Below are 26,075 nucleotides of genomic sequence, written 5' to 3' on the forward strand. Positions count from 1 at the left end.
TTTTTTTTTTTTTTTCCCAGTACTGGGAATAGAACTCATGACCTTGCACTTGGCAGGCAGGTGCTGTGCCGCTGAGCTAAATCTCCAGCCCAGGCTATATTTTTTTTAAAACTGAAAAATAACAAATTTTGACAAGGTCATGAAGAAATTGGAGATTTGTACATTACTAGTGGGAATGTAAAATGGTGTACCACCTTTGGAAAATAGTTTGGTGATTCCTCAAAAAAGTAAGTATAGAGATATGTATAATCGAGCAATTCCACTTGTAGGGATATACACACAAAAAAATTGAAATGCTCAAACAGCTACGTGTACACTAGTGCGCATTGAAGCCATTATTCACAGGTGAGAAATAACCCTGGTGTCCATCAACAGATGAATATAAATAAAATATATTTATGCGGGTAATAAAATATTACTCAGCCATAAAAGAAGTGAAATGCTGATAATGAGTTAACCTTGGAAATGTTACGCTAGGCGAAATAAGCCAAGTGTAGAAGGACAAATGCTGCATGATTTCACGTGTAGGAAATATCCAGAATAGCACGTTCGTGCAAACAGAGTAGTTTACAGGTTACTGGGGACTGCCAGAGGGAGTTAGTACTGAATAGCGACAGTGTCTGTTTGGCATAGTGCAAACATTCTAGAAATGGATAATGGTGACAATTAGGCAACACTGTGAATGCAATCAGTGCCACTAAATTGTATATTTAAAATGATTTAAATTTTGTTGTTCATATTTTATCACAGTGAGAAAAAGCTAATGGAACTAGAAATAGAATTTTAGCTTATTGTCTAAAATTACAAAGGTAGCCAGTAAAGGAACTAAAAATACCAGAAACACTTTTATTGCAACATAGCAAATCACTTCAAAATCAGTGACTTGAAACAACTACAACAGTTCCTTATTTCTAACCAAAACTCTGGCCCTCAGACAGGTGGTCCTTCTGGGGCTCGCAGTTGGTCTTCTCTGTGATCTATCAAGGCACAGCGAGGCACAAAGCCTGCTTCAGCTGTGGCTCTGGGATCACTGGGCTTCTCTTTCTCCGTGTGGTTTCAGGCCCTTTCCCTGTGGTCTCTGCAGTGGGGCAACCAGTCTTTAGGACTTAAGACTCCTAAGAGTACAAAAGCAGACATTGCCAGGCTTTTTAAAAAAATTAGCCGACCCTCACCTCTACTGTAATTGGTTGTTGAAAACAGGCCGCAGAAAAGACCCTCCCAGAGTCAGTGTGGGAGTGGATGCTGGTGGTGTGGGGGATGGCGTTTGGAAGCTAACCATCACAAACACCTTTGGGTGGGCCTGGAATAAGGAAGCCAACAGATAATATCTAAGTTCAGGGCTGGGGATTTAGCTCAGTGGCACAGCGCCTTCCTGGCAAGCGCAAGGTCGTGAGTTCGATTCCCAGTACCAGAAAAAAAACAAAAAAAAAAAAACAGAAAAAAAGATGATATCTAAGTTGGTAAACATGAAAATAGAAGTCTACATTATTAGAGGTACAGAAGATAACTGCCAGAAGAAACAGACCTGGAGGGTTTGATAGACTAGCATGGGACATTGTTGCCTGTCATTGTTGTGAATACTTCTCTATTATAGAGTTGAAACTATATGCACCATATTTTTTATAACATTATAAGATAGTGGTTTGGAGTACGAGCTCTGGAGCCAGAATGCCTAGAGTCATATTTTACCCACATCATTCAAAAGCTGTATTAACTTGGGCAAGTTATATCACCACTCAGTGCCTCAATGTTCCCATCTGTAAGATGGGATCAAAATCACATGACCATCATAGAGTGAGTAGGATTACACAAGTAAAGTATTTAGTGTCATCTGAAACATAATAGATGCTCAAAAGAGATTAGTTATTAACAGTTATAGCATTGAAAAAATAAACAGTAAGCAAGCCCACGGTGGACTCGGGAATCTCAAGACTTGGATTCTAGTAGCCTGATTTTTCTCACAGTATGTGGAGCAACTCTACTAATGTCACATTGGAACTGAAAGGGTAGGAGGTAAAATTAGCTCCTAGGAGCAGTTCCATGGCTATAAAAAACTGCTGAAAAATGAGAATTCTCTCCTTTTAGAAGAGATCTTAGGTTCTTTACAGTAGAACCTATTCCTTCATCCTCATGCTATACCTGCTATGGAGAAATCATTCAAAGAATTACTCGCTGCCTGCCCAGAGACCTTTCTCCTGGGAAAGAACTTTATAAATCCTTTCTGAAAGTGTTAGTGACCATAGCTTCCAGGCACTTAGATGAGGCCAACTGGAAAAGGACATTAGCTGGGAACCGATTAAATTGCTCCTTGTGTGTAGGTGCTGGCTCCTAAATGAATCCCTCAAGGAAGTCCAGGCACGTGATCAGCCCTAGGTGAAACCATCAGAAGTTTACCTCCTCTTCCCTCCCCACAGGCTGCAAAGCTCACGTGTCTCCACATCACCCCAGCAAGCAGCATGGTCTTGAGAGGTGGCTTAAAATATTCTCCCTTTAGAAGCAGTTGCATTTTAAAATACATTTCTCTCATGTTCCCCCATGGTCCTGGAAAAAAATGAATTATTGGTAGACTTTCTCTCCCTGGTTGAAGGCCAGAGCAAGAGCCATCTTTGGAAGAAACACCATCCTGCTGCCTCTCCACTCACACACACAGGCAGGCCACTTGCTAATGGCTCTTGTATATACTAGCCTGGGACTTACTGGCAAGTACCTTTGGGCGTTAAGGCCTTTGTGAGGCAATCTCTAGCTAGGAAGAACAATTGAAGTTAGGAACAGCACACTTCCCCAGGTTTTACAGTCTCGCTTGAGCTGAGCCATCAGCCCTCACAGCAGAGGCAGCATAATGGAGCCTCAGTAAGGTATTCTGTGCCAACTCCCAGGTGGTCTCCACTGCAGAACTGTTCTTCCAAAAAGTGCGAATTCTAACTTAGTAGTCTGCAGAGAAGCCTGGCTCCCTGGCAGGCCAGGCATCGGGGCAGGAGGTCACAGCGGCTAATCAAGTCCTCGCTGTGCTGCTCTGACTTGCCGCTGAGCCCTGGCCAGTTCCCAGCTGACCCCACTCCTGTAATGCTCAGTGAGGAGCCGCTCTTCTCCACTCATCAGCCTGTATTCAGGAGCTGGAAAGGTGACTTGTAACAGGCCTCTTGTTCCCAGACTTCTCTATAATGACATTCTGCACAAGCAGATGTCGTCCTTTGATTCCTTATGACCTTCCGGATTTTGGCAAATGAGAAAGCACCTGGGATCCACAGTGAGGGCCTAAGGGTGTCTTTCCTGTAAAGAGCCACTGTCATCTTCCTCCCCATCTCCACCAGACGGTATGGCAAGGACACGGCCTCACTCATTTGTCGTGGAGGAAAAAGCCTTCTTCCTGGGGCCAGAGGCTCTGAGATGAGCTGGCCAGGCCATTCTGCACTCCGGTATTTACCAGGCATGACTCCGGGTCTCTCTGGCTGTCTTAGCTTGACAGATGAGAAAATGCTGCTTCAGTGCCCTTGCCAAGGTCACTCCACAAGCAAACGCTGGTACTAGGAGGATGAGATCACCCCTAGACAGTGAAGCAACTACAGCCCCAAGCTGAGTGTAAAACTTCGCACCCACCATTGCCCAGGGAGCACAGGACAGTGAGAAATGGATCAGGCCTGTCTCTGCTTGCTCATGCCTCCGAGGTGCCCAGGTGGGAAAGTTAGGGTTATGATGATTAATTAATTAATCCTTCCTGTCACCCTGAAGTCAGGCTCTTTGGCAGCTCATCCTTCCTTTCCAAGGCTGCAGTGGGCCGTCTTCCACGGTGGCATCACTAGAAGCACTTGTACGCACGCGCACACATACGCATGTACACACGCACACACTAAACTTGAGTCAGGCAATTTTAGAATTTGGTCTGCTCCCTATTTTTAAAAACTCCTTTCAAGCCAAGTCATTTTAGAATCAAACCCAGTGCTGACTCAGAAGGCCTGTTCAGTCGTCCATGACTCTCAGCATATAGGGTTACCTTCTTCCTCAGCCTGAATCCACAGCGCCAAAAAGAAAGAGAACAGCAGCAATTGGATGTGAATTCAGTTCTCAAGATACACATCGGTGGGCTTGGGGACACAGGAGGCTTTGGTGGTGTTTCTTCCCGTCTGTTCTAATGCAAAGGGGACAGTGCATCAAAGCCGTCAGGACAATAAGGTTCAGCGCCCTCCCTCCCTTTCAGCCCCAGAGCAGGCGCAGCCTCTGAGGGCACAGAAGAGACTGAAGAAAGATATTTTGCTTCACAAGACCAATTCTGTGTGTAGGTCAAGTATAGAAGCTTTCTCTCATGAAATGGCCCAATTCCTAGAGGAATCTAGAGGCTTTCTGCAGAATAGTGAGACAAAGATCTTATCACTCTTCTTCTCAAACTCTCCAGTAACTTCCTGTCTAGTTAGGAAAAAAGAATCCACTCTTCACAGTAGCTTCCAAGACTCTGGATTTAACTGACTTCGTCTTCTCCCTCCCACCTCCTTAGAGCCCTCCACCAGCCTCAGTGGCTTCCTTGCTGTCCTTTGTGGACACCTAACGCTTTCTCACCTAAAGCACTCTCCCCCAGGTAAACACCTACTGCTGCCACCCTCGCTGGCAAGGCCCTCCCCGTCCCTCACACTCACTGTTACTCATGTCCCCATTTGGTTTGCTTTAAAGCATTTGTCTCCAGCGAAATTTATCTTAATATTTATTTGGTTCCATCTGCTGGCAAAAATACTGCTTTTCTGTTGTATCTCCATTCTTCTCTTCTTCCTTAGCAGAGAATCTCAGTTTTGACATGGGCAAAGGGGCAGCGTGTCCAGGTAGAAACCTCTACCTCCCACTGTCCTTTGCAGCCCAGTGACTAAGCTCTAGTCAGTGAGACAGAGGTGGAGGTGGCTGACTGTCCCCCTTAAAAAGAGGAAGCAAGATCATATTTTACCCTTCCCCTTCCTTCTGCTCCTTCCCTGGGACTCAGATAGGGTGGCCAGAGTATTTTGGAGCCAAAGGTAACCTCACGGATGGCAGCCGTCTGCCAAAGGGGGCAAGAGCGAAAAGGTCAATGGAGCAGCCTGGGTCCCAGGCATTCATGGACTGCTTTCATGGGACCTCCTCAGACTTCTTAAATGTGAGATAAAGTGTTCATCTGCTTTAACCACTGTTGTTTCTAGTCTTTCTTGCTAGCAGCTTATAACTGAACACACTTCCTATCTGTCTGCCTGCACCAGACAAGTTCCACAAAACCTGGGGCCTTGTTTACTTCACTATTATCTCTCCATGTCCTGACGCTTAGTAAATATTTGTTGCGCGAACAAGTGAGCAAAGACTGAAAGCAGTAACAGAAATTCTTCTTCCCAAATTCTGACTTTATCAGTGCAGATGTGAATGGGCACTTAGTAAACAACATGGAGCTGGCATTGCTTTGGGTCGCCGGACCCAGTGATGTGAGTATTTATATGAGCAAGAGCAATGTTAATGTCTAAATGTTAGCTGTGGAAACTGTCATTCAGTTCCTAGGGGTACAGGATGCGGATTTGCTTGGGTTTAAGACTGGAGTGCTTAGGACATCTTTGGAGTGCTTGGACTTCGCCCGCAAAAGAGCTGCACCAAAACATAATTCTGTTCCTAACCTGAAATACTCACGGCAAATGGAATAGTTTATTACCTCTAACCTTGGGATGAAACAGCAACTGAAAGAGCCAGTGGCTGGAAGCAAATGTCCTGAAAGTTGTGGAGTGTATGGTAAGTAAGTGTTACCTCTGAGGGAATTAGAACTTGCCTGCAAAAATAGTTTTTCAATCACAAATGACAATGACTGCTGGTACTTTCACTTCTGCTGAGAGAGGAAGCTCAATGTAATAGAAAATGCTGGACTAAAGAATGCCCTAAGTTCTAGTCCCAGCCATGTGACGTACTGACTGTGTGACCTGGAGCAAGACTTCCACTTGCTTGTCACCAAAACTGATTTAACACCTCTCTTTCCTATCCTAGTAGTGAGGACCACTGAGATAAAGTAAGTAGAGATAAACCCTGATACTTATATTTAAATGTCCTTATTTGTTTAGATATGGGAAGATAGTTAGGCACTGTCTAATCCAACCCCTCATTATACAGATCTGAGTAATGACAGCCGGAAAGTCAAGGTTTTGCCCAAAGTCACAGGGTAAAATACTGGCAGAGCTAGGTCTTGAATTCTCAGACCAGTATTCTCCGTACCATGCCATCCTAACTTGTCAGTGGGTAATGAGCCTATTGCTATTATAACCACTTTGATTATGCCTTATAATTTTACTTATTATTATTCTAGGCAGAAGGGGAATTCATCCCATTTGAAGGAGTACAGTTCAGAGGCAAATTGCTTTCAATCATTAGTGCATTCCCCAGTATTTATGGCAGCTACCATGTGCCAAACTCTGCCCTAGGCTTGAAAGATATAGCAATGAGCAAAACAGACAGAAATTCCTGCCTTCGGGGAGCCTAGCTGATGCACACACAGACACCCCAACACATCCATATGCACATACACACACACACATGCACATATACATACACATAGCAGATGGCACTAAATGTAACAGAAGAATAGGGGAAGGAGGGATGCTGTTGTTTTCGATCGAAGTGACTGCGGACCTCTCTGACTTGATTCTGTTTACATGCTCACCTGAGGTAGGAGGGGAGCGAGCCAAAAGGATATCTTGGGGGAAGAGCTCGAGATAGAAGGAACAACAGGTACTAATACTCTGAGAATGTTCTTGGCCTGTTCACGGAAGGGCAATAAGCCAGTATGAATGGAGCTGAGTGCACAAGGGACCAGTGAGAGAACCCAGGATGGGGAAAGGGTAGATCCTATGGAGCCTTTCATAAGAGCTTAGACTTGTACTCACTCACCTGCTAATCAGGGCAAAGTGCAAGGCCATCAGAAGACTGGCATGCCCTCGACAGCGCTGCCATTTTTATTTCAGCCCACCAGTTTCTCTCCAGCACTGACTTTGAACTGCCTCACAGTATTTGGTAGTGGATGCCATTGAGTTTTCTTTCCTAAGTGCTGTTGACCTGTTCATGAATGCTCATAAGAAAGAGGAGAGAAGTGAGGGCCCAAGTAGCCTCAAGTTTCAAGTAAGGTCAAAAGAAAGTGGGGAGAGGTTTCTTGGCATCTGAACGCCAATTAAGCAGGTTACACAGAAGTATTTCTAAAAACAGCAGTGCAGTGGAAATAGACTAACAGGTGAGCAGATGGAGGACCCATCAACTCAAATTTATTTCACAGCTTACAACTCAAATGAGCATCCCGAAGTCAGAACAGCTGGCCTTTTATTCTGTAAGCCATTGTCCTTTGCTTTGCTCATCTCTCAGGAGTACAAGTGGATTATGCTCCAATGGCAGTCTGTCTGTCAGTCTTTGACTTTGCAGGGAAAAATCCTTTTTAGAAAAATGGGCTCTTTGTATAAATCAGATTTTTCTGTAATGTCTGCTTCTACCACTGGTCTTGAAGTGTCTAGGTTCTGAAAATCAATGACACTGGATTTTTAGCTTTTATTTTCATAACTATCTGTGTTATCCATGTGACTACCGTTATCTGATTCTGAATAAATGGAATTTAATCAGATAGTCAAAAGGCAAAAAACCCTCAGCTTTGCAAGAAGAAATGTTTTTAAAAAGCTGTTCTAGTACATCTAAAAACCACAGCAGCCTTGAATTTCTAGTCATAAGTTATTGTGGAATCTTTCTGAAGTTTGAGACTATCCCATGCAAACTTTACTTGGGTTTCAAGCAACAGGGAAGTCATGAAATTTGGAAGGGGTTATCTTTGGTCAATCACGGTCCTTTGTGGGGTACCGCGCTGACAGAGGACAGCAGAGACAGCTTATTCTGTGACTGAAAGAAGGGCTTGATACTACCCGGTGGGGATTTTGTTCCAGTAATTGCATCCAATTGGACCTTCTGCCATGTTGCAGGCATAGCATTAATATCACTCATTAAGTCATGCACCCGTATGCTTTCCCTCCCAATGGCTGAGTCACTGGCAGAATATATTTTCTTGCAAAGTGTTTGTTTTCATTGTTGCCCTTTAAAAATAATGAGTTCTTTCTATTCCCTTGCAAGGAAAGTTACTCTAGACTGCTTTGAAATTGTAGATCTTTTGTTGAGCACATTTCTGCAGTGGTTCCCTAGCTTTGTGTGCTGGGGAACCCAACCCGGCCTCTCTTAAAGCTTCCAACCAAGCTACCTCAGACGTGATACATATAATCGGCCAGCCCATTTGACCTTTATATTGTTACCCTTGGGCAGGTAGAAGTCATGCAAGTTTCAGGTGACCCTATCATGTGACCAGAGATCAAAGGTCAGCAGCTCCTAAATGTTCAGCTGTCAAGGTAGCCCATTCATCACTATCATTATGTAACTGGCAAGCCAGCAAATGAACCTGGGGATAAAATTATTCTCAACCTCCTGGATTTACACCCCAGTGGTGGGCCAAGCAGTCTCATGTATTCAGTGGTGCGAGGGGCCTGGCCGAGTCCCTTAAGTAGGGGGAAAGACTGCAGGAGACCTGTTAATGCACTGGACCCTGGGAGGTCACCAGTCGCCTGCTTATGGGGCCAAGTTGCAGATCTACAAAAGATACTGCTGCTCTGGTTTCCTCTGAAATGCAGATGAGTCTAGTGTTAATTCTTTACAGATCCAAAGATACCCTTGTGTCCCCGCCACCACATCCCACTTTTGGCATTTTTGTGAACCTGTGGAACAGGTTAATATAGTACAGTTTAAAACAACTGGTCTGATCCTAGGAGTCACTTAGAAAACTAAAATTCCCAGCACCCTCCCCTGGAGAGGCTGAGTGCCTTTGGGAACATATTGTTAACAAAAGCTAAATGATTTTCCTTTTATATGTATTTTGGGATAGTACAAACAACTTGGGATTTGGAATCCAAATCCTGACTCTGTCTCTAGTTTGACTGTGAAAACTTACTTGGACAGGGTAGTTAATCCTCTGGGTCCATTTCCACTTTGAGGACAAACATTTAAATAAAAAAATGTTCACAGGGCACTCAATATTTGCTATGAGTATCTTTACTATTATTATTACTGATATTGCTTTGGTCTCAGAGACGGCAAGGAGGAGCAATGGCATGAGACAGAATAACTGTACAGTGTCTCCAAAACAGGTCTAATAAGCAAAAGGTCTAGTAAACCTCTGAAGGCAGATGCAGAGGGGCAGGAATGAGGGAACGGTGTGCGCACGGCACAGTATAATCACATGAGGAGGGAGGAGCCTTGGTGGAGGCAGCGTGATGTGCAAAGAGTGGAAAGGAAGTAGGCCTGGCTTTCTCCGGACTCCTAAAGAAACAGTGGAGCTGTATCGGAGCCATCCCATGATCGAAAAGTGTCCCTGACCTTCATACCAGCAAAATGCTCTCGCACCCCTTGTCTCTTCATCTCCTGACCTTCGTCTCTGGACCTGTATGAGCACCTGCACTCCCACCTCAGCACCCTTTCTTCTTGGTAGAGTCTTTGCCAAGAGCCGAGGGAACTCTCAGCTGTGACTCCGACTGGAGAGAAGCTCTGGTTCCATACACCAGGAGGACAGGAAGTCTTTGTCAAAGGAAATCTCTGCCTAGACTCCCAACTTGGAACCCTAAATATTCTTTCTCATCTAAAGCAACCACAGTAATACCAAAAAACCTTGATATAGTTCACCGAAATTATTATAGGTCATACAGTTGCTAAGGATAAGATTGGGAACTCACCACCATTGTTTATTTAGGAAATGCCTTTTGAGTTTCAACAAAAGTGGAGAACACACGCTAAATACAATGGCTTGGATTCACCCTTAGGATTTCCTTCTTAGCATGAGCGGGACAATTCAGTAGGTCCTCTATTGATATGCTGATCATCTGCCCAAGTCCAGGCAGCAGGGTTATCCAATTTCTTGGAAAATGTCCAGTTATCCGTGTGGCTCAATGGCATCATCTTGGTGTTCAGAAGCATTTTTAGTGTATTTGGTAGTCATATGTAAAGCTCTTAAATAGTTACCTTATATTGGACTTCTCACTGGAGTATAAGGATCAAAAGTAAATTTGTGTAGGACTAGAAGTTAAGCCCAGCTTCTCAAGGGTCATGGTTGAAAAGTACTACTTAGTAAAAAGGTGTATCAATTCCCCCCCCCAAAAAAAGGGCAAATTTGTGGACAAGTTTTTCCTTACTCTCTGAGGTGCCGTTGGCTTTACTGATCTGAAAACATTAGCGTATGAGATAGAGGTAAGAGGTTAAAAGCTTTTCAAAGAGAGAGTGAACATACTGTTGTTGAAATGCACTTAGGAATTGGTTTTGCTAAGTTGTTTTGTATTAGGTAAACTGAGTTATACAAATTTATCAGGCTGGTTTTATAAAACCACCTTTGTCAAAGTAGAGACCGTTCTGATAATTTGAAGTAGGATGGCTATATGCTGGGTGTGGTGACGTATGCCTGTAATCCATGCACTTGGGAGGCTGAAGCAGGGAGGATCATGAGTCTAAGGAAAGCCTGGGCCTCATGGCAGGTTCAAGGCCAACCTAGACTGTGTAACAAGACCCTGTCTTTAAAAAAGAAAGAAAAAGAAACACACACACCCACAAAACAAGTAGAGTGACTATTTGCAAAGTTTTCCATAGTACCATTATAGCAGTATTAAAAGTCCAGGAAGATAAATTATATATTAATTAATTCTTCTCTTTTCAGAAGATGCAGGTAAGAGTATTATAAACTGGACTGCATATTCTCATCAGTGACTAAAACAGACTATTTAGAGCAAAGCATCATAAGGACTTTGAAAAGCCATACAACAGAACAGTTCTTGAAGATTAGATTTCTTTTTTTTTTTTGAAGGTTAGATTTCAAATGAAGTGTTTATAGCAGATGACATGGAGAGTCAAAATTACACTGAAAATCCCTTAGACTGCACATAGAGTACTGTTGAGATCTAGATAACTATGTATATGAAAATACATCTTTAAATGCTGGAACTGCACTGTGGCAGATTCTGTGACTCCGGTGGCCCAGAGCAGCCCGTTGAGCAGAAAACGTTTGGGTGCCGTATTGGTCTTCTGCTCCCTCCAAAGCATAAGGTCTTGAAGGGGTTGATGCTCACTTTACATCATTTCCTACTTTTTGTTCATGCTCATCCTGGCACTTTGGTTTTATGGGTTAATGCAGATGTGATGTTACACCAGTGTTTTCTACCTGAAGCCTCTTAAGCCTTGAGACTGGCTTGTGTTGTTTTTGAAAGAATGTGTTCTGCTATGGCTGATATCCTGAAATGGACAGACCTGTGAGTGACTGTCAACTCCTCATTGTGAATGAAAATTCCAGAAAAAAAAAACCTGACTAAGAGAGTATACTTTTTTGGTCATTGGATATTTTCTGATGAAGCTGTTAACTGCTCTCAGCTTTCAAAGTGTGACACTCGTTTGTATTTACAAGCCCTCCTAACATTACATGATCAGCTGTGTTTCTAAAAGTAGGAAAAGGCATATATGTGATCACATATGCATGTGGCACTTTACATATTTTGCAAGCCTTTCCTATACATTATTTGATCTTCACATAATTCGGGGAAGCAGAGGAGCATGAACTTCATGTCACAGTTGAGGAAACTGAAAGATTGAGATATTTTCCTCAAGGTCATGCAAAGAAACCTTCAAAAGATAAACAGGTATCTTTCATTTCTATAGATAATAAGCACTTCTAAGAACTCAAAGTCATTAGATTGAAAAGAAGAAAAAGTTTTATCAGTCATTTGCCACAATAGTAATCTTTCTAGAAATAAAAATATTTTGTTCCTCCTCCTAAAATTGTATAGAATCTCTTAAAGAGAGTCTAAATTTGGCATGAGCAGCTAAATAGTCAGTGGACACAGATCTATTTTAAGCCAAATGGAAATCCATGAAAAAAGATGGAATGAAATGGAAACAGCCAGCCAGCTGTCCAGGGTCTGGCCCCACCCTGGCTTTCCCTGACTATTGGATGAACCTTGGGTAAGGCCATCCTTATACATAAAGGGGATCCAAATGCCAGCCTCAGCCATCTCTCCTAGGTCATTGTGAAAGTCAAACAAAATGGTGTTATGTATTGAAATTCTTTGGGACATTTGAACAATATACAAAATATAACTGTTATTTTTATCAGGAGTTGCTGTCTTCTTCATCAGTAAGGAAATCTCTCTTTAGGGTTCTTTCTTCTTGACCTGTGCTTTTTCTTGACCTGTGCCTGGTAATTGGTAATATTTCTCCATGAAGTTCTAGCTTGTATGAGAGACACAGAGAGAGACAGAGACAGAGACCGAGACAGAGAGACAGACAGAGACAGAGAGAAACAGAGACAGAGAGAGTTTTTTAAGCTTGGTTGTCCCGATGAATCTATTAGCACAAACCATTTCTCCTGAAATCATTATCATTGTCTCAAAAGTAATGGAAATGTTACCTGTCCTTCTTTATCTGTTGCAAAATTTAGGGACAAGGAAGAAGATCGTACATGTTTTCTTAAAATCAATGACCAGCACATTACTGTAAAACCTATTGATTAAAAACACAAAGTATAATGTTAGTCATTTAGTCTGTGAAGTGATGCAATAAGGGAAGAAATTTATCCTTTGACTTTTGCATTAACCTTTTATTGACTGCTTGCATACCCATAATTAACACACACTTTAGCTAAAGTGGTTAATTTTAGCATGGCGACCAATGTCCACTAATGTAACTGCAATCTGGATCATCCAAATGTAAGTGCAGCCCTGGGGGAAATCAGTGGGCAGTGAGGCCCTATATGAGTTACACCTTGGGGTGGAGGCTGGGGGGCTGCTGGACAATCTGCTGGCAGACCAGCCAGTGTGACACCTCTCAGTTACTTGTTCTGTCACTAGGTTATTCAAGGAGAACTGGTCCTAAGCAGTGAACATTTTGGGAGGTGGCTTATGGAGTCCCTTGAATTAAAATAATATACATTTGGAAAAGAAGTACTTCTTGAAAAGGACAGCATTTCCCAAGTAGATCCAAATTTATTGTCTAATCCTAGAAGCATCCAAAAAATCAGATTTCTCTCTAGAACAGTAGTGAGGACAAGTTGGAAAAGGGAAGCTATAACTTTCTTATGTTTAGCTTGGCTCAGTAGGACTGGAGAATGATACTGGGTTGGGGACTCTTCAACATTTTTCTGAAAGATCTTCCAGCTGGAAAAGAAAACAGGTTTATTTCCTGCAAAGGCCATTGAGGGTGACACTGGCATTCCCTTGGCTTTTGAACTAACTCGAAATACAATTTGAACCAAAGACAAAGGCCAGTGTCTTCATGCTCTCAGAACCAGGTAATCTGCGCACATTACACTGTGTTAGCAGTGCACCAGATGCATGGCAGGGCCATAGCCATGGGTGTTGTAAAAGGTGGAAATAATGGAGAGGTAGGAGGCGTGGCCAGCATATCAGCTAAGATTCTTTCGGTTGCAAGTGACAGAAAAGCCAAACAGGCAATAAGGCCTGATACAGCTACTCTAACACTATCATCCAAACCCCTGCTTCTTGTTGCATTGTAGAAACAATAACAGTGTCTTGAAGAGGGGGATATGCTTAATTTATGCCAGTCAAGGCTCTCCCCTGGCCTTAGATGTGGAACCCAGACCACATGGCTAAGCATGGGGAAGGGATGGATTCCCCACAGGAAAGTTCGAATCCTCTTGGAGGGGAGGGAGGGGATAAATACAAGATAACAATTACCTACTCCAGTCAGCCTTAGGCTGTTGTTGACCTTCTGACATAGCATCAAAAGGAGGACCATCTCCTTCTAGTGACTTTAGATCATGAAACTATGAGGATTCTGGGTGGGTAGCTACATAATACAATTACACTGGACAAAGGAGTGACTCACATCCTGTGCAGGACGGATCTGGATGGCACAAGGTCTCATGCTACTCAGAACAGCACACAATTTAAAACTCACAAAGTATTGAGTTCTAAGATTTTCCATTTAATGTTTTCAAACCATGTTTGGTTGTGGATAACTGAAACCACAGAAAGAAAAACTGTGAAAAAAGGGGGTCTACTGTATTACTGTTATCATCATTATTATCATACTCACTTGACAGATAAGCCAAGGCTCAGTGAGGTAAAAAAAGACCTTGCCCCAGATGTCATGTCCTTCCAGGATTCCAGAGAACACGGAGCCTGTAATTGATCTGCTTTCCCGTGTCAGGGACATTGAGATCTAAAAAGGCAGAACAAGTGATTTGAGCAAGAGAAATCAAAACCTAAAGAGAGTCATTCCTTCAAGTCATTCTCAACCCTTTCTTTTCTATGGTTCTATGGTCTGCCATGATTCTGAATCAAATAGCATAATTGGAGCTGGGGCTGTGTGTCCTTTCCCATAAGAAAATAAATACATCACCACAAACAGTGAGCCCTCTGCTGGACCCTTTCACTGTCATTTGGAAATTGGCAGGGCACACTGGGCATTAAAGGAAGAACTTTAAAACAATCTGGAAATTGCCCTGAAGAAACCCAGCAAAGGGTTCTCATCCCAGCCTCAGTGGAGGCGACAAGGACATACAACTAGGGTCTGCATGGGTGGAGGCAGCCCGCACCCCAGCCGTCCTTTGATGCAAAGAACGTGGCGCACAACTGGGGAACACCTTTCCCAAAAGCAAAGCCAGTGGCTTTGGGAAGCTTGTACAACATGGCACAAGCAGACCTCTGCTGCAGGTTTTAATATTTTTAATACTTTCTCAAAGTGAGGAGGCAAAACCATTTGACAGGTGAAAAAGCATCTCTATTGACTTTTTGCACACCTTATGATATTCTAGGTGGATCGACACTTATCATAGCCCTTTAATCTGCCAAGCAGGATAATGTGTGCACAGATAATTTATCCACTGTGAGGCTGAAATGCTCAATTTGGAATAACTTTCCCTGGCCGGTAAATTGGGTATCACTCTACAATTGTGAGGCAGAGAGAAATCACAATTTTAAAAGCTTTGCATAGTTCTTTTGTAATTAGTCGCAGCTTCTCTTGAATATTAATTTCCCCCTCATCTCTTTCAAGTGATTTAGAGACTGTCACAAGAACTATGGAGATGCCTCCTGAGTGAGGCCAGCACTCGGCGTGGTCCCCAACACCTATGGTGAAGTAGTCTGCAGAACTCGCCCTCTGTCCCTCAGTGTATGCGTGCTTATCAGCGCAAACAGTTTAATATTTATGCTAAGAGGATTGTCAGAAGCAGCTTCTGTTGCTTTAATTCTTGTTTTAAATAAATAATGAGAACATTTAAACACATTACTCTTCTTGAAGCCCTGAGGTCAGCTAATCTTATTATTTATGAAGTGATGTGCTACATAATAGTACTTAGCGCATGTTAACAGACGCTATTATCAGGGCCTGATGCGGAGAGCTGAAGATATATTGGAATGTTATGTGTAATGTACGACGGATTGAGTGCAGAGGATGCCGGTATAGCAATTAACCACACGCGAAACTAGGTGTAAAGTTGAAGTATGTTTTCCCCTGGGGATCCCCTCACCATTAATAATTGCCCAGAGAAGGCGATCTCTTTTAGTTAGGAACCTTCTTGACCACCAGACTTGATTGCAGCGAGGCCATCCCATCCTCTGCTCTCCTCACAGTCTTTCCTATGCAGTCAGAGGATGAAGAGTGGGTATGACTGCTTTTTAATTGACCTAGAGCAAGGTGCAGAAAAGGCCAAGGTAGAGGCAGCTTTGTGACCCTCCAAATGTGCTTATAGCATTTGGTTTGGGTAGACACACGCGCTTTGACTGCCGGGCACTCTCTCCCCGAGAATAAAGAAATTATTCATTCCTTATTACAATTTGTTTCCTTTTCTCAGATTCTCATTTCTCAGATAAATAAAGCTAAAGCCACTGAACTTTCCCAGTCCAATTTTAAATAAACCAGACTTTGAGAGGTACATCCCTGCCAAGGTGTGATGATGTTTTCCCAACTTTTTTCCTATGAGGCTATAATTTAGCTGCATATGATAATTAATTTCTCCACTATTGATGAATAATCCATTTAATAAAAACCATGATTTAAGTGTTTTCCTTAGGGACTAACTCTTGCTAGGCTCTTAATTTAATTTTGTGGAAGTTTCCCCCACCTATTCATCAGCGGAAATGATTATTAACCTCTATTTGCATACATCCTGATAAACCGGTCTCTCCTTGGAGTGCCTTTTCCTGAGCACAGCAAGCTGGGACACTTGTAAATCTCCAGGATCTCCAAAGTCAATCCCAGTCTGTAATATTGTTTAATCTATTCTTGGACGTTTTAATGCAGTAAATTCAATTTAATCTTTCTCAGTAATCTAGTAATACATCGAAATCCCACAAACATTTAAATCTGATAATGGCTTAATCACACACTTTAAATAACAGTTGAGATAATGAAAAAAATAATTCACCATTTTAAAGGCAGAGTAACTGAATTTCCCTGATGATTGGCTTTTTCGAAGTCACTGGAGATAATATAAGCTTGGGAATCGAAAAGGGAAAAAAAGCAAAAGCTGAGCACAATAAGGAATATTTCTTGTTCCTTATAAACACCCCCTTTCTGCCTTGCAACTCACTCTTCCCATCATCGTCATGACCTTCAACAGAGAAGGCCTTTTGGGGAGCATTTTTCAGTGTCGGTCTTTAAGTTTTCCACAAGCTTGGATCTTCAGACTTTTTCCCCAGTGGGTTAATTGCCTCTTCTTATGCTTTCAGGTGCCAGTCCCGAATTGCCCGATCTTTACCGGGGGATCAGAAACCAGACTGTCGACCATACTGGGAGAAGGATGACCCCTCCATGCCTCTGCCCTTCGATCTCACAGACATCGTTGCCGAACTCAGAGGTCAGCTTCTGGGAACCAAAGCCCAGAAGGAGCACAGGTCTTAGGTGGAGAGGGAAAGATACCTGACTCTTGTTTCTCCGACCTTACCGGGGGCTTGGGCGAGGGCAGTGTAGACTTCACTTAGCCCTTAGGCTGTACCTGGATCCCAGTTCAAAATAGCTAAGGAGTGGTGCCCGTGAGTATTAAAGTGTTGACAAATGAGTGCTGTAGTCTGATTTAGGAACTTCCCCCCAAATGACTGTTACCCACTCAGATTAATTCATGGGAGCCCTGCAGCCCCCAGGGCCCCGGCCTGTGATAAAGCCTCACCTCTTTCCCCCTTCATCAGCCTCCTCAGAGTCAGAGTGGACCCAGTAACGGGCAAGACAGAGCTTGGAGACATCACCCCAGCCTCCGACCATGTGGTTTTGTACCTGTGGCATCCGACGTGGTGTCCCCTGCTAGCTGTGGCTTCTCTAATTTTAATTCAGTTTTAATTTTAATTAAAAGTTCACTTCCTCACATGGCCTGACCACATTCAAGTGTTTAACAGCCACATGTGGCTAAGGACTGCTCCTGCGGGCAGGGCAGCTGTGGGACATGTTTTTCACTTTCAGAAGTCCTCTTAGATGAGATGTCTCTAAAAAGTCGGAGAGCAGACTTTCCCTTTGCCAGTTCCCTGTAGCTATGAGAGAAGGTGATTGGCGAGCAGTGACTCTCTGAAGAGTAGCCTCTTCCCCATCTCAGACAGCGCTCAGTGAAAGCCTGCCCTGGGATCCCTGCGCCCAGGCACGGGGCGGTACTAACAGAACAAAGCTGACAGCCTGTCCTCAAGGGATGTCCCTCGTCTAGTGACAGGGACAGAGACCTAGCCCTGCTTATACTGCTTCATGCCTAAGTAGCCTAGGACAGTTTTCTCTATAACTCCCCCCCTTCTTAGATAATGACAGGTGGCAGTGAGGTTGGGAGAACCACGGTGCCCCATCCCAATGACACTGGGGCCAGAAAGACCATGCAGAGTGCCGACTGAACCAGGGCTCCAGTTTCAGAGTGCCTGGACTGAGACGCCCAGGAACTGTGTGACCGTAGCAAGTTACTGTGCGTCAGTTTCCTCTTCAGTATGCTGAAGGGACCACCCTCTTCGATGAAGATGAAGTGATCTAGCTGCATACTTACAGTACTGTCTGGTACAGCATTAAATACCCAGTGAATCTGGCATGGCTTTGTGACAGTAACGAGCTGAGAGGGGACACTTTGCTCTTCCTCCACACCTCTGCTGACACCATCAACACAGCTCTCACTCTCTGCCTTGCTCCTGCCGTTTGGTGTCCCCAAAATGTGTGACACTCGTCAGCTCCTCTTCTCAGCCCACTGCCTTCTCTTGTCACTGGTGAGAAGCTGGGGGCTCTTGCACGGAGAGGGGCACAGCGCACTCTTCCCTGCCGTCCGAGCCTCACTGGGGGCAGAAAAGTCACATTCACAAAGCAGTCAGGTTTTTATCATGCTGAGTCTCGAATTTCTCAGGCCTTAGATTCCTTCCTTCATGACTCCGAGCCTCAGTTTCCTCATCGGTGAAGAAGAGGTGAAGTGCTACCTCACAGGGTATGAACAGGTTAAATAAAGTAATATAGGTAAGGGGTATGTGGCGTACCTAAGTCGCAGGCTGGGCCTCCTCCCTGGGCCGTCCAGCCCTGTATTCTCCTTGGCTGCCAGTGTTCGTCCTTCGTTTTATTTCATTAGGTATCAGTCTTTTTAAATTGGGAGATTTCACATGAAATTTAAATGTCTGTATTTGCTTTAGAACTCAGAACAGCAAGCAGTCCCAGATCTCTGTCCTAGCACAGCAACACGCTCAGCGGTGTCTTCCGACTCAGAAGCAGGCTGTGACCCTCAGTGGTTTGCAGCAGACCCCATGGCTCCCCATTACCACTTATTGCAGACCTGACCTGCGTAACACCTCCGTGGTGGAGCTTTCCAGACCTTGCTTGCACCTCTGTAGAAGAAACGGGTTCTGTTTAGTGCTCACCCCAATCTATGTGTATCCCTGCTGAACTGTACGTGTGAACTGCTTGTACGAATGCCATGTGAATCATTAAATGCTCATATACAATAAAAATATTAAAGATAAACCAAGCACGATTCTGCACTTTTCTCCGTGCACACCAAGGGGTGGACCTGCTTTGCTGGTATGGATGGGGCCCAGGTGGATGGAGGGAATTCTCAGGTGCAGCCAGGTGATGGACAGTGGAATTGGAGGAGCCCCTCCCTTACATGAAACCGAAAGACAAGGTCACATTTTTCAGAAGTGGTGGCTTTGGGTTAGCATCAGTTCAGTGTGCCTGAGGGTTACATGCTCCCCAGGGGGGGTTCATGTGGCTAGAAGGACAGAAGGCAAGAGACCGCAGAAGGACAGCTGGCAAGGCAGTGACCGCTAGCTCATGGGCTGCGGGCCATAGGAAGGCCTGGTTCCCCCAGTAAGCTGGGCAGGACTCCCCTGGGAACACGGCCCCGGAGGTCCCCAACAGCTGCTGGGATGTATGTAGAAGGAGAGGGAAAGCCTGGCCCTGGGCTACCTTTCCTGAGCCCTAGCCCCTGCCTGCTTTTCTGCCAGGCTGTCCTGGTCATCGGGTCCCAGCTATCTTGAGACAAGTGATCTGACCTTTCTGTGTCTGGACACCTTAACACTGTGGTGACCCCTGGGATCTAGGGACAAATCTCTGCCTTCCCAGGGCTCCCAGGCTCCTGCAGGGCCAGGAATATGTACTGATGGCAACAGAACTGAATGCTCTAGGCAGGAGACAGGCTGTAAGCCGGTGAATAAAGGGCGAGATCCTTCCAGACAGTCCCTAAGTGCTAGGCAGGAGACCACCTGGCCGGAGGACAGAGGAATCAATGACCAAGGCAGGGCGGTAGGCCAGCCCACTGAGTGGGGAGCCAGTTGGGGAGAGCTTTGCAGCAGAAGGGACAGGACACAGAGGTCCTGAGACAGAGAAGTGCTCAAGGAAGAAAAAGAGCCCTGACGGCCCAGGCAGAGAAAATGAGGAGCGCTGGAGGGACAGCTGGAGAACAGGAAGGAGTAAGTGAGGGTTTTCTTTCCCTGACGCTGAGAAACAGGCTTTGCACAGAGAGAGCAAGACATAACTTGAAGCATAGTTTTCAGCTTTTGACCATTGCTCTGGCTACTACCTGGATTCCAGGGTTTCTAAGGGGGCAGAGGACTCAATCCAAAGGAGCCTCTTTCCAGGTGGGATTCCGCAGCCCCCGGCAGGGCTGCTGGCCTGCAAGGCCCTGCAGTAACCTCCTGCTTGCACAGTTCACACTGAGCAGTACCCACTTGCCACGCCGCGTCCACCCCTCGCTCTCACCAGCACCCTGCAGCCCGGGGGAGTTCTCTAGACAGAAAAGAGCAGGGTCATGGCATCATTTGTGACACAATTTTAGTAATAAGCTTCTAAATCCATCACTAACTGAGTCGGGGGATGCTGGAAATGAGATTCCATAGGCTCTGCTTAATGGATGCTCCACGCTAAGTAGAGGAGTGTGTGTGTTTCCAGGGCAGGTGTTTTCAGATGCAACTTTTGCTTGCTTATTTATTTATTTTTGCTCTAGTTAAGGCTGATTTTACCACTGGGCAAACTGCATACATTTGGATCCGTGCCATGCTAAAGACTGTTTGTTTTGGAGATCTGTCAGAGGCAAGCACATGGAAGACAAGGGGATTCTGATTTGAAAAGGCAATTCTCATTCAAACAGATCCAGTTGGAGCAAAGCAGGGCGGATTAAAATGCGCTGAAGTGGTAATGCCGTTTATCCAGTTTGCCTTTGTTACTTTGTGATTAAATGGTATTTTTAATTAAGTTTCATTGGGAGCCATAGGTATCGCGGTGGTGAAATCAATTTGACAACCATAAAGGGGACGGGAAGGCACAGGCATGCTGTAATGACTGCAGCGGTGGGGAAGCCCACAGCTTTTAGGGGACAGGGTGGGGAAGGCAGGAGAAGAGCTCGTCAGTAATGGCTGCCTGTGAGGGGACGAGGGCAGCCAGGCTGCGGCTGCATTTGGGAAGCAGGTATCAGTGGCTGTCAGGGAAAGGAAGACACGCTGGCTCTCTCATGCACCCGAGATACCCATAGTTGTCCTGTCATTCTCAGAGATACGAGGTTCCCACTCACTTGTAGAAGTGTATTCCTCCAATATTTGGCCTAAATCATTATGTAAGAAAAACGAGTCCCCTTTGCACCTGCCCCAGTCTGTTTTGTTAATCTTCGTCAGATTTCTCAAGTCTGATTCCTGTGTAACAGCAGAGGCTTCTTGCTGACTTCCTGGCTTTGTCCTGGTTCTCTGGGTAACTAACTCTACAGCTACCACCCCTTCAAACCTCATTGTTCTTTGTCTTTGTTTTCTTTCTTCATGTGTGTATGTGTGGGATTGAACCCAGGGACTTCACACTGAGCTATATCCCCAGCCTCACCCCCTTTTTTAAAATTTTGAAGCAGGGTTTCGTCAAGTTGCCCAAACTAGGCTCAAACTTGGAATCCTCCTGCCTTTCTGTGGAAAATTGTCTACAAAACTTGAGTAATGTAACTCTCACCTAAGAAAGCCACCATTTCTTCTTAGAGGGCCATGCAAACTGTCACTTAAGGTGATTGTGGAGATTCAGTAAGTTAATGTGCATACAGATGCCTCTAGCAGCGCCTGGCATACGCAAGTCTTCCTTGTGACGGTAGCTATTGTTACTAACTCAGTTTCCTGTGATCAGAGGTGGAGCTTTGTGACTTGGGTAAATGGCTTAACCTCTCTGTGCTCCAGCTGTCTTGATACAGTGAAGATAGTAACACCATCCTCATTCCTCGGATCCTCTCCCCCCCCATGATCATGCATGTGAAGTGACTCACGTCAGACCTAGTAATTAGCAATCCCTCAGTACATATAAATTATTATCATGATCAGTGATCTCTCAACCAAAATACCAAAAAAGAGACTGTGGATAACTGTGGTTTGGGAAGAATAGCATGTTACCAGCACATACTGTCCCATTTGCTCTTCACAGCTTCTGGTTTTTTTCCTAGGCAGATGGCCTGGAGCTTTTTATAAATAAGATACTATGAAAAATGGTTCCTCAGTACTCCCATTAGTACAGCAGGATTAGGTCACCCTTTGCTATTTTAGATTTGCTTAAAAAATTCTTGCCATCACCTTCTAATGGATGAGCTGTGTACAACAATTGTTTATTGACTCTGAATTCTAAGTAGTAGGGTCAGTCTGTTTCAAGGGGAGGGAAACATTCATTAACTTCCAGCATTAGATTCAGTGATTCCTTTCCAATGATGCAGTTCATGACTTTGTTCGCATTTACTTTTCATCAGTCCTGAAAGAATCGAGGTAAAATAGTTCCTCTGCACATGTGTGTCAGGCTAAATGGATCACAGCAGATACAGATCTGTTTGCCTGTCTGCACTTGCCTTTAGACAAAATTCATCAATTTTACAAAAGCCACTGACCAAACATGGCACCAATACAAATGAAGTGCTTGGAGCACTCGGGTTTTCCCTTTGTTTGTGACCTGTAAATGCACCAACTTCCTGCCGAGAGATAGGAGGTGTTGGTCTGGCACAGCACTGTGCCCCCAAAATGGGGACAAAAGGTCAAGGTCATTTAGGACCCCATGTGTTCAGAGTAATTCTGAACCTTTTGGTTGGTGGCTGTGGCCAAAGCTCCTCTACATGGTGTTGCTTGGTGTTAAAGATCAAATGGAAGGGGCCGGGCATGTAGCTCAGCGGCACAAGCGCCTACCTGGCAAGTGCAAGGTCCTGAGTTCAATTCCCGGTACCAAATAAAAAGAAAAAGGTCAAATGAAAACCACGGATGATCACTGCCTTTGTGGTGCCGTTTTGAAGCTACCCTGCTTGCCTTTCCCAGCTGCTGAGATATGGAGAAAGAAGAGTCTATAAGCTATAAAAGCTGCAGAGGGAAATCTCACCAGCACCATGCCCTTTGCGCCTTTACCCAAAAGAAACAGCACTGGGAGATGGCATAGACTCCCAAGTCCTGCGCAGCTCCAAGGGAGACGGAGTGCAATGAATAATCACAATGGAAGTGGTTTGACTTTCATGGTAATGGAAGAATTTCTGCATGCTTATCACTTCTGATGGGGCAGGGCAGGTCTGGCCCAGGAGCAGCAGATAGCCCACTCCCAGGCAGCCAAAGCACCTCTTGTACAAAAAAAATTGTCATAGTGAATTATATTAAGGTCTCCTCTTCCATTTTTGCAGATTCCATAAGCCCTGTAAAAGATGCCAAACCTAAGCAGAGGTCTGTCCAGCACTTCGTAAAATGATCTGGAGCCTCACACAGGTGGAGGGACCATGCTATCCTTTGCCTCTTGGCAAAAAGACTGCCTCCCACTGAACAACCCAGCTTTCCTTTCAAATGAGGGATTCAGTTTTGCACTTTGGAGCAAGCATAGTTAACCTACCAACCCCAGAGCCCCACAAGGGATGAATCAATTTCTCAGAGCAGCAAAAGCTACCGCTGGTAACTCATCCTACACAGAAAACTGGACCTCTGGCCACCCTCCTTCCCCCTGGCCCCCAACTCTTCAGACAGAGATTTCCACTTGATTACGCCTTGATTAGAGTCGGGAAGGAGGCAAGCCAGGTATATAGGATTCCCATTGTCCTCCCACCTCTGCTCCCAACCAGGGTCAGGCTGAGAAGGATCCCGGTGAACGTGAACAATCAAGCCCTGTTTACCATGGAAGTTTAGTTTTCTTTTCTCAAAATCAAAACAGAGTTTAGTAGGCAGCGTATTTAATACATGCCCCTTGATCAATGGAATGATCTGTCAGAAGCCATTAAAGCCCCCATTAGCTTGAATCCATTCAAAGCTAAACTATTGGATCATTTAAGGGCTGCAGTGATTGTTTTTAATATACTGTACATTGATTTCTCTCTGTGAGCAGCAGCATAAGTTTGAAACTAACTGTGTATGACTAAGGCTCCATGTGCTGTCTCCAGCCCTCAGCGAGAAGCATGGTTTCACTTCGAGCAGAAATGTCTGTGTATAGTTTTCAAAGGGATGCAGACCTTGTTAGCTTTCCCAAGGTTTAGGCTGAGTTGAGTTGTTATGTTTTCTTTCTTCCCTGAGCTTTCTCCCATTTCTTTGTGCCCATTAAGTGAGCTGGGCGTGCAGAATGGGAGAGGCATCCCTGCCAAGGACCTCGAGTGAGAGGCACTGGGGGAAATTTTTCTGAAAGCATGAAGCGCAGCTGGGGCCAACACCGAAGTGAGTTTGACAGCCTTGGGCCAGCTGAACCCTGTGCCTGGCGCGATGCGGCAGGAGCCCGGCCGTGGCAGGACGTCCTCACTGGGCACAGCCTGTTGAGCTGACGGTACTGTGAAGCCACCAGGTGAGGAAGCCGGCCAAGGCAGTGCGGTTGGCTGCCACATCGCCAGCTCTGGGCGGCACTGACTCTTTTCAGCCTCAGCCAAAAGAGATTCATAAATACTTGTTGGCTTGTTCCTTGATATTGGAATCTGTGCTAGAAACACCAGGTCCCTGTCCTTCAAATCCTGCTCTTGACTTACATTTCCTGCCCTTCACTCATTTTTAATGTAGAGCCTAAGAATGGGAGAGCAGTTTGGCCAAAGAAGCGACAGTGACTCCATCTGCAAGGGCAGGTATCACAAAGAGAAGTTTTTATACAACACCTATTTCACAGGTGGGGCAATGAGACTATGTTGGGAGGTGTTGTTTAAGGTCATTCGTAGAAGTTGGGTTTCAGGTTGTTTAAGGTCAATCATAGAAGTTGGGCTTTGATCATATATTGAAATTTGGGGAAAATATTAATGTATTGACCTCCAAGATAATCCTAAAGCAGATTAAAGAAGTTGATTCTGGTCGCTTTGAAGAACAGGAATGGCTAGCTGAATGTGGTGACATCCTCAGATAATCATAGTACTATGGGAAGCTGAGGCAGGAAGGTCACAAGTTTGAGCCTGGATCAAAATATAAAAATTAAAGCCCTTGTTTCCAAATATAAAAGTTTGTAAAAAGGGGCTGGGGATGTGCAAAGGCTCTGGGTTTAATCCCATGACCAAGAAGGAGGGAAGGATGGCTGGGGGTATAGCTCAGCTGCTTAGGCACTTGCCTGGCAAGCCTGAGGTCATGAGTTCAATTCCTGGTACCAAAAAAAAAAAAAAAAAATGGAGGGAGGGAGAAAGGTAAAGGAGGGAGAAGAAGGAGGGAGATAAGGCCCTAATTTAAGCCCAGAAAGGAGAAGCTTTGTGTACAAAACAGTTTGTATGCTGGTATATTTTCCTAAGGTCCCAAAGACCTACAAGCTTTGGATAATGTTAACCAAACAAGCCATCAGAATGCATGATGCACAATATAAAAATCAAAGAGGCCAGGATTCATCATTTAAAATGGTGGTAGGTTAAGAAAAAGTCACAAAAGTAAAATCTAGAGCAGGATTCAGCCGAGTTACAGAACATAACCAAATGTAGCTCACATCTATTTGCATAAAATAAAGTTTTATTGGGACACAGCCATGTGCAACACACTATGGCTGCTTCCTCACTATCACAGCAGAGCTAAGTGGTTGCAATGGATTGTAGGGCCCACAAGCCCCGGCCATTCACTATCAGACCTTTTATAGAAAGCTTTGCTGGCCCACATCCTAACTCGAAGTATTGTTTGAGTACTTGTGAACCATGCATGTTAAATGAGTAACATCATTTATTGCTCAATACACATATAATTATGATGATAAATATCTTCAGCCAAAATACTCATGCCAAGAAACATGGGGGGAAAGCAACCAAGAGCTTTAAGGGAGCAAAACAGACTCAGAAGGAAAGCCTAAGGCTAAGTCTGAATTAAGAGGCCTGAGTTAGGCACGGACAGGAGCAGGGGAAGCCATTGCTGAGAGGGGAATAGCCAGCCACAGCTTTTAGCCCCGGCATTATCTCCATGGAGGGCAGATCCACAGCCACACGGGCCTCAGTCCGTCCTCCATATGGATCTGCTAAACTGACTGGCAGACACTCTTCAAACCCTTCCAGTCCTCAACACTGCTAAGATGCTTTTCATGCCTCATCAAGAGAGGTGGTTACCTGGTTTATGGTTGTGGAGTGTTTTTGGAGAGGAGGACACTCTCGTGTGCTCTAACGTACAGGGATGACTCATACGTCATTATGAAGAGTCAGTAACACACAGCTGCATCTCTCCCTGGGCTGGACT

At 44.7% G+C, this 26,075-nt stretch overlaps 1 protein-coding gene across 6 annotated transcripts in view; it reads left to right on the forward strand.

The window, feature by feature from the left end:
• Fto (fat mass and obesity associated) overlaps nucleotides 1–26,075 on the forward strand; it is a 410,887-nt gene that overhangs the window by 370,479 nt on the left and 14,333 nt on the right. For 2 of the 6 annotated variants that reach the window (XM_013516224.1, XM_005388311.2), the window contains one exon: nucleotides 16,725–18,960. In XM_013516224.1, coding sequence (XP_013371678.1) covers nucleotides 16,725–16,896 — 172 coding nt within the window. In that variant the 3' untranslated portion in view covers nucleotides 16,897–18,960. Of the gene's footprint in view, nucleotides 1–16,724; nucleotides 18,961–26,075 lie in introns of those variants that run through there. The other 4 variants (XM_013516226.1, XM_013516225.1, XM_013516227.1 and 1 more) reach the window with 4 other exon arrangements.

The sequence above is a fragment of the Chinchilla lanigera genome, unplaced genomic scaffold (genome assembly GCF_000276665.1).
Source record: "Chinchilla lanigera isolate Chin_1 unplaced genomic scaffold, ChiLan1.0 scaffold00032, whole genome shotgun sequence".
Lineage (NCBI taxonomy): Eukaryota > Metazoa > Chordata > Mammalia > Rodentia > Chinchillidae > Chinchilla > Chinchilla lanigera.